General features: G+C 34.8%; 1 protein-coding gene across 1 annotated transcript in view; it reads right to left on the bottom strand.

The window, feature by feature from the left end:
• Nucleotides 1-2,767: 2,767 nt before the first annotated feature.
• Nucleotides 2,768-6,469, bottom strand: part of WDR27 (WD repeat domain 27) — a 91,201-nt gene continuing 87,499 nt past the window's right edge. The window contains 1 exon segment of the mRNA XM_053938948.1: nucleotides 2,768-3,476. Coding sequence (XP_053794923.1) covers nucleotides 3,429-3,476 — 48 coding nt within the window. The 3' untranslated portion in view covers nucleotides 2,768-3,428.

Raw genomic sequence — 6,469 nt, 5'->3', positions numbered from 1 at the left:
AAAAGAAAATTTGGTATGATCTGATGAAAAAAATAATTGAAGAAAGGAAAGAATAAGTGCTGCTGACTACCTGCAGATATTCCAGAATTATATAACTTTGTATCTAAATGCAATCATAACGTATAATGGAAAGCAATATAGTCTTGGAGAATACATCCAAAAAACACTTCTTTCATGGTGAATTAATGAAATAGAAAAGGTCAAGAGAAAGCAGAGTTCATGGGCTTGTTCTTCCCCTCCTCCTGACGGTACAATCCAAGCTTGCCTGTATATTTGATTCTGTACAGAATATTGGGTAGTACCTGATATTTTGCAAACTGCTTAATCCCAAACAGTTTCTAACAGCATCTGCTTCACAACAGTGCTGGCCACCCTGCTGTGCTTTCTGACCTTTACAGCACCAGAAAAAAACTGCTATGCATTTTAAGAATTCTGTGGCGTTTGGTAGATGTTCAGCTGGTAAAGTCCCCCACATAACAGCACACAGAAAGTCGTAAAAACACCACTCCTTTCCCCAGCATATAGGACATTCAAGGACAGATGACACAGCAGATATTTAATAAAACTAGACTATTCTTCTGCCAGCTGTTTTCCTCACATATTGCTACATATTCCTTCAAAGCAAGACTTTCAACTTTCTTAAGCTATCTAGGAGTTATATTATAATCACTTTTTTCCCTAAAAGCAGTCTGAAAGCATACTCAAAATTCCTTAAAATGACATATTAATTATTTACACTTGCAGCTGTTTGTGTCAATGTTTTTAGATGGAACATGCTATCCATGTTAGTTAACCAGGAATCTTTCCTATCTACCTTTGGGACTTTCTAATTTCAAATAGCTTTGTCTTTAGAACAGATACTGAACATATAAACTGTCAGGTTTGTCTGTTAAAAACACAAATGTATAGATGTTGCTTCTCTGGATTCACCCTCATGACTTTATCTAGTAATTAAGTACACCCTCCTGTGTCCTTCTATCAAAGAGATCTCAGAAGGACTATGATTATGAAAATTCTAGTGATTATGAAAATTCTAAATATAATATTATAAGATCGTAACACCATCCACAACAGTTTTTCCTCCTATTTGCCATTAGAAAAATCTTCTTTCAAGCACTTAACTTTGCCAAACTTGAAGTGTGTCAGCTAAAGTTTTCCATTCTCAAAACCACAAGCATTCAAGCATTTATGAGGAGTCCAGGGGGGATTTTTTTTCTTTCTTAAGATGGAAAAAAATTATAGTGAATTTCCATTTGAAAAGTTCTAGTGCCTGTGTGGTAGGGCAGATTCTCTGTCTTCCCTGAGGGAAAAAAGGGTTAACAAATTCCTGGGCTGTGGAAGAGTTGCACATCTGCAAGGGCTGAGCAGATGAATGTCTCTACTCTGCATGGATTGATGATGCTGTGGTCACAGCCAAAATGCCCCAAAGAGTTTTCCAGCCTGAAAAAGTCCTTGATAAAAATAACCAGAAAGCAGCACATAGCTGAGTCTCACTTCAAGGAAAGAGAGATAATACATTATATTTGGAAGAAAAGTTCAGAGATTAAACTAGCTCAAGATTAGGAGGGGTTTTGAGGATGCACACTGTCTGACTGGGTAATAACTGCAGTTAGTTCTAGAAGGTAAGAGATCTAGAAAATGGAAATATTTCAGTTATTATTTCAGTCCAATGGGGATTGTGACAACCTCCATGCTTGCAGCAAGAATTCATAGTTTTTCTAAGTGTGTCCTCTGCCTTAAGCCTGAGAATATTATTCTTCTGTGAAAAAAAAATGTGGTGCTTTTTTTTAAAAAAGTCAAAATTAAAGTTCAAACCTCTTTAGCAGATATTTCAACCTGCCTGAAGAGTCAGTTACTACGAAGTTGCAACCCACAGCTCAGAAACACTTTACTTGGCCATACAGCTATGGGCTATCTTCTGTATTTGATAGTGACTCTTGATGTGGAATTCACAGCATGTAAATGAGAAAATTAGCTAAATTAAGTTTGAAAAAGACCATCCTGAGGACCCCTGTGGTGGACATTAAAATTTAAATCTTGCTGATAATTTATGAGTGTAGCATACCAGCATTTAGCTGCAACATAGGGGATTATTTCTTGGTTAATCTGATTTTGAACTGAAAAAGTATTTAAAAGTTTTGAAGTGGGTTATTTCACATTTTATTTGATCATACAAAACCTGATTCTGATATTCAGAGCTCTGCTGAGCATGATCTGGCTGCACTACTATAGTCATTGTGTTCTAGAGAATATGAGAATACCAGAATATGATACAGAGTATCCCACCAGTGTATGATTTTGCTCAGCAAATAACTGCTAAATCCTTTACAAAATAATATTTAATGGAAACTAAACAATTTATAGAAATAACTTGATCTACTTAATATTATATGCAAAAATTAAGGACAGCTATTAAATAAAACATTCTTTACAGCACTGAAAATGGTCTGGCTTTACTGAGTGGTGTTAAAGTGGGGGTAGTAACTTAAATTTTTTATCTTTTTATTTTTTTAAAGTAATCTGATTAATAAATTATGTTGTGGGAAATTTAAGTTTGAAAAGGCAGCACAATTTTGCAAGGAAAAGAAAAAATCCATCTCCTTTTGCCAGTCACATACATGCTCTCTACTCTTAGCTAAAGTCAATGAAGAATGAGAATGTCTAGCCAAAAAAAAAAAAAAAAGGTTGTCTAAAAACTGTTTTCTAAGAGCAAGACAGGTAACCTAGGAAGAATACAAGAAATGAACTTTTTTTTCTGATAATTTTATTTAAATTATTTTAACATTTTTGAAAATATTTAATAGATATTTAAAAGACAGAAATAGTTTATTTTAAAGAGAAGACACTTGTCACATGTTCCCTAAGAAATTTACAAAATGTGGTATAAATAGTATAACAGCAAAATTCTAATGTCAAACAACATTCATGCTGATTCCAGTAACACCAAAGTATAGCAGAAGGACTTTCATGGCATTTCAGAAAGACATACAATCCTTCTTTCTTTCAGACTAATTTAAAAATTTGTCACAAACAGATCTAACTTTAAAAATGGAGCGCTTGTTATTTTACTTGAATTTTCAGTCTAGACTAAAGTCTAGCAAAGCACTTCAGAATGCACCTAACTATAAGAACCCAAGAAGACCTTTGAAAGTCACTTCTGCGGTGATTTGCTACAATGAAGTCAGAATGAGTAGTCTCCTGCTTTTCGTGATCTTTCATCCTTATTTTTTGCAATAAAGGAAACAGACTGTACAGCAGAAAAACTTTGAGAACAGCTTGAGGAACTTCCTGAAAATAATATCAGAAGAAAACTGTAGTTTAAAAGGGAATATTATGCTACTTGCTTCTGGCCAGTTACCAGTCTCCTTTCTCTCAGCAAGTCATTATTCTCAGAGTACCATGGCCAAAGCTCCACAGGTTGGCAAGTATCAGGGTAGAAACAATTGGAGTTTGCCATCCAAGGTGGCTGTGGTGAGCTGCAGTTCAAAAGAAAAGAACATATGGCTTTAATGAAGATCTTTCCAGTAAGCAGTTTGCTTTAGAGCAACAAACCAAATGAAGATAATTAAGATGATATTTAAATTACGTCTATGTTAACAGGTCCAGGATTCATTAAAAAAAAAAAAAACCACACCTCATAGACTCTTCTCAACCAAGCTAATCTGAAAATTCCATTTCACTTAGATTTTTCTTTTCCGACTATTTTCAAATTTGTGTCAACATCCGCTAACACATCAACAGTCTGTAAAACTGAAGCATATGTTAAAACCACATAGAAAGTCAAACAGACTTCACTGTGTATGACTCAAGAAGAGAATATGGAAGAAATAAGAAAATGAGTTGGAGTAAATGAAGATGGAAAATACTGTGAATTAAATCAGGCATACTAACAAATACAGTTTTCTGATTTTTATTGGTGTTAAGTGTAGAGTAAGAATTTCCTTTGTAAGAAAGTATGTTGAATAATTTTATGAAGAGGCAAGTCTTGAAGACATACATAAAGAACCTTCAGCTGCATTAGCTTTCTTTCACGAGGTTGAGAACATCTTAATTATAAAATAAGAGGCAATACTATTTTCTGCACTTGCTCCTACAAACAAGCACTGGAAAACCTGCTATATCTCAGAAAGAAAGGGACAATCTACAAATGACACCACTTATTAGTCATTAAAAATTCAAGGTGTTTACGCCTTGCTTATTAGGATTTACAGTTATTTCTCACCAGTGATAAAAAATCTGTAGGGCTGGAACCAAACAGGCCTCTCATGCTCTGACCAGTCCACTTGGTCAACTTTTTGCATCCTCATTTTTTTTTAATCTGTTCTTTCTTTGATACATTGACTCTTTTGTTTATTCCTCTGGAATCTCTCATAAGTGTTATCTCTCAAGACAGTGACTTATATTTCGTTATTTTCTTTTTTCTTAAGTAACCTGAAAGTATAGACTATCTAGAACCATCCAATCTAATTTCTCCAACTCTACTTTTTACAGCTATCCAATAACATACTTCCAAAGACTTCTAATATGTCTGCATCTACCTCTGCAACTTACTATTGTGTTTTTATTTAACCCCAGACAGCAACTAAGCACCTCACAGCCGACTGCTTACTCACTTGCTTCACCCCAAGGGGGATGGGGCAGAGAATCAGAAGAATAAAAGTGAGAAAGTTTATAGGTTGAAATAAAGACAGTTTAATGGGACACAAAAGGAAGAAAATAACAATAATGTTAATGACAGCAATAATGATGAAAGAATTATAATATACAAAACAAGTGATCACAACGCTCACCACTCACTGACCAATGGCTAGACACTTCGCCAGCAGATGCACTAAGCCAGCTTTCCCCTCAGTTTATATACACTGAGCATGACATCATATGGTATAGAATATCCCTTTCGTCAGTTTGAGTCATCTGTCCTGCATATGTCCCTCACAACTTCTTCTGCCCTTCCAGCCTTCTTGCTGGCAGAGCAGGAGAAACTGAAAAATCCTTGACTTGGTATAAACACTACTTGGCAACAACTAAAACATCAGTGTGTTATCAACATTATTCTCAGACTAAAGCCAAAACACATCACCTACTAGGAAGAAAATTAACTCTGTCCCTGCCAAAACCGGGACATACTGGAAAGATGACATAAATGTAAAATACCTAAGTAATATGTCCTTTCTAAATTTTTGTAGCCATTTATTGTGCGCGCAAAAACAAAAAGAAAATGCTTTTATTATTATTTCATGTTATCAAAAGAAAACTAACATAACCTGAAAAATTAGAGATTAATTCTATTCTATAACAGGAGACAATATAAAAACCCTGTTTAGCTTTCAATTTAAAATAAAATAATTTTAAATGAAATGAAGTTTTACAAGACCTAAGGAGGTAATCTTGTCCATCTTCCTACTCTAGCTGCAACTACAGAAAACATTAGATGAGCTTAGCTATGGCTTTGTCTGGCTATATCTTGAAAAATTTCAATGAAATTTCACAACTCATTCCAGTGTTTAAGTGCCTTCTTAGCTGTCTTTCAATTTTTTTTCTAACGTCCAACTAGAACTGCAAAAACTGCAATGCGTGGTCAATCCTCATGTGATATCCTCTGGCAGTACTGAAACACAGCTTGGCTTCTATCTGCTAAATGCATTCTCTACACTGCTATTACATTCTGCTTCCAGGGACCTTTTGTTTTCATTAAGCATAAAAAAAATTATCTTTCTACTCCAATTACCTCCACCTCCACACTTCACTAGTACCAAACCCATCACTGAGTTGTTGGCTGAACTAAAAATGCCCACCTCCGGGCTTTAAGATCCGTCCTTGTTGGTCATGTACTCTAAAATGTTGTCTCTCAAGTCCTTCTCCTTCTTTTCCCTTTTCTCTTACTCTTTCCACCTGTTTTCCTTGGCTGTTGATAAAATGAGGTTGGTCTTTGCACCATTCTCCTGAGAAGTATTACACTCAATATCTTGCCATGAACAAAAGGAATATACCTATATACAGAGCCAGTAGTCTTTATTTAGCCCAACCAATGTTTTAAAAGCCTAACAAAAATAAACCAATTATTAGACAGTTAACATTCATAATACAAAAATGCCTAATCATTAAAGAAAGATTTAATAAAAAATCTATTTTTTTAATAAAAAAATCTATTTTTTTAATAAAAAATAGAGGGTTTGATGGGGTCAATTAGTCATTAGCATCCTGAGTTCTTTCAGTGTTATTGGTGATTTTTGTCCTCAGAATGAGTTTTTTCTGGGTTATATATTTAGACATTATATGAGTTAATGTAAACAAGCTCTGCTCTGGTTCAATAGAGTGAAAGTCTGTTAGCCCACTGAGTTCATTTTCTGGTTTGATGTTGTCAAAGACAAGCCCAAAATGCACCCTCATTAAGGATAGAGCAATGAGAAGTGAAGTGGGATATGTAGGGACAACTGGGAGATTCCAAAGCACATCTCTGATCCAAACT

This window comes from Vidua chalybeata, chromosome 3, assembly GCF_026979565.1.
Source record: "Vidua chalybeata isolate OUT-0048 chromosome 3, bVidCha1 merged haplotype, whole genome shotgun sequence".
In the NCBI taxonomy this organism is placed as follows: domain Eukaryota; kingdom Metazoa; phylum Chordata; class Aves; order Passeriformes; family Viduidae; genus Vidua; species Vidua chalybeata.
The sequence above is the reverse complement of the archived record's forward strand: the minus strand, read 5'-3'. Positions and strand labels throughout refer to the sequence as shown.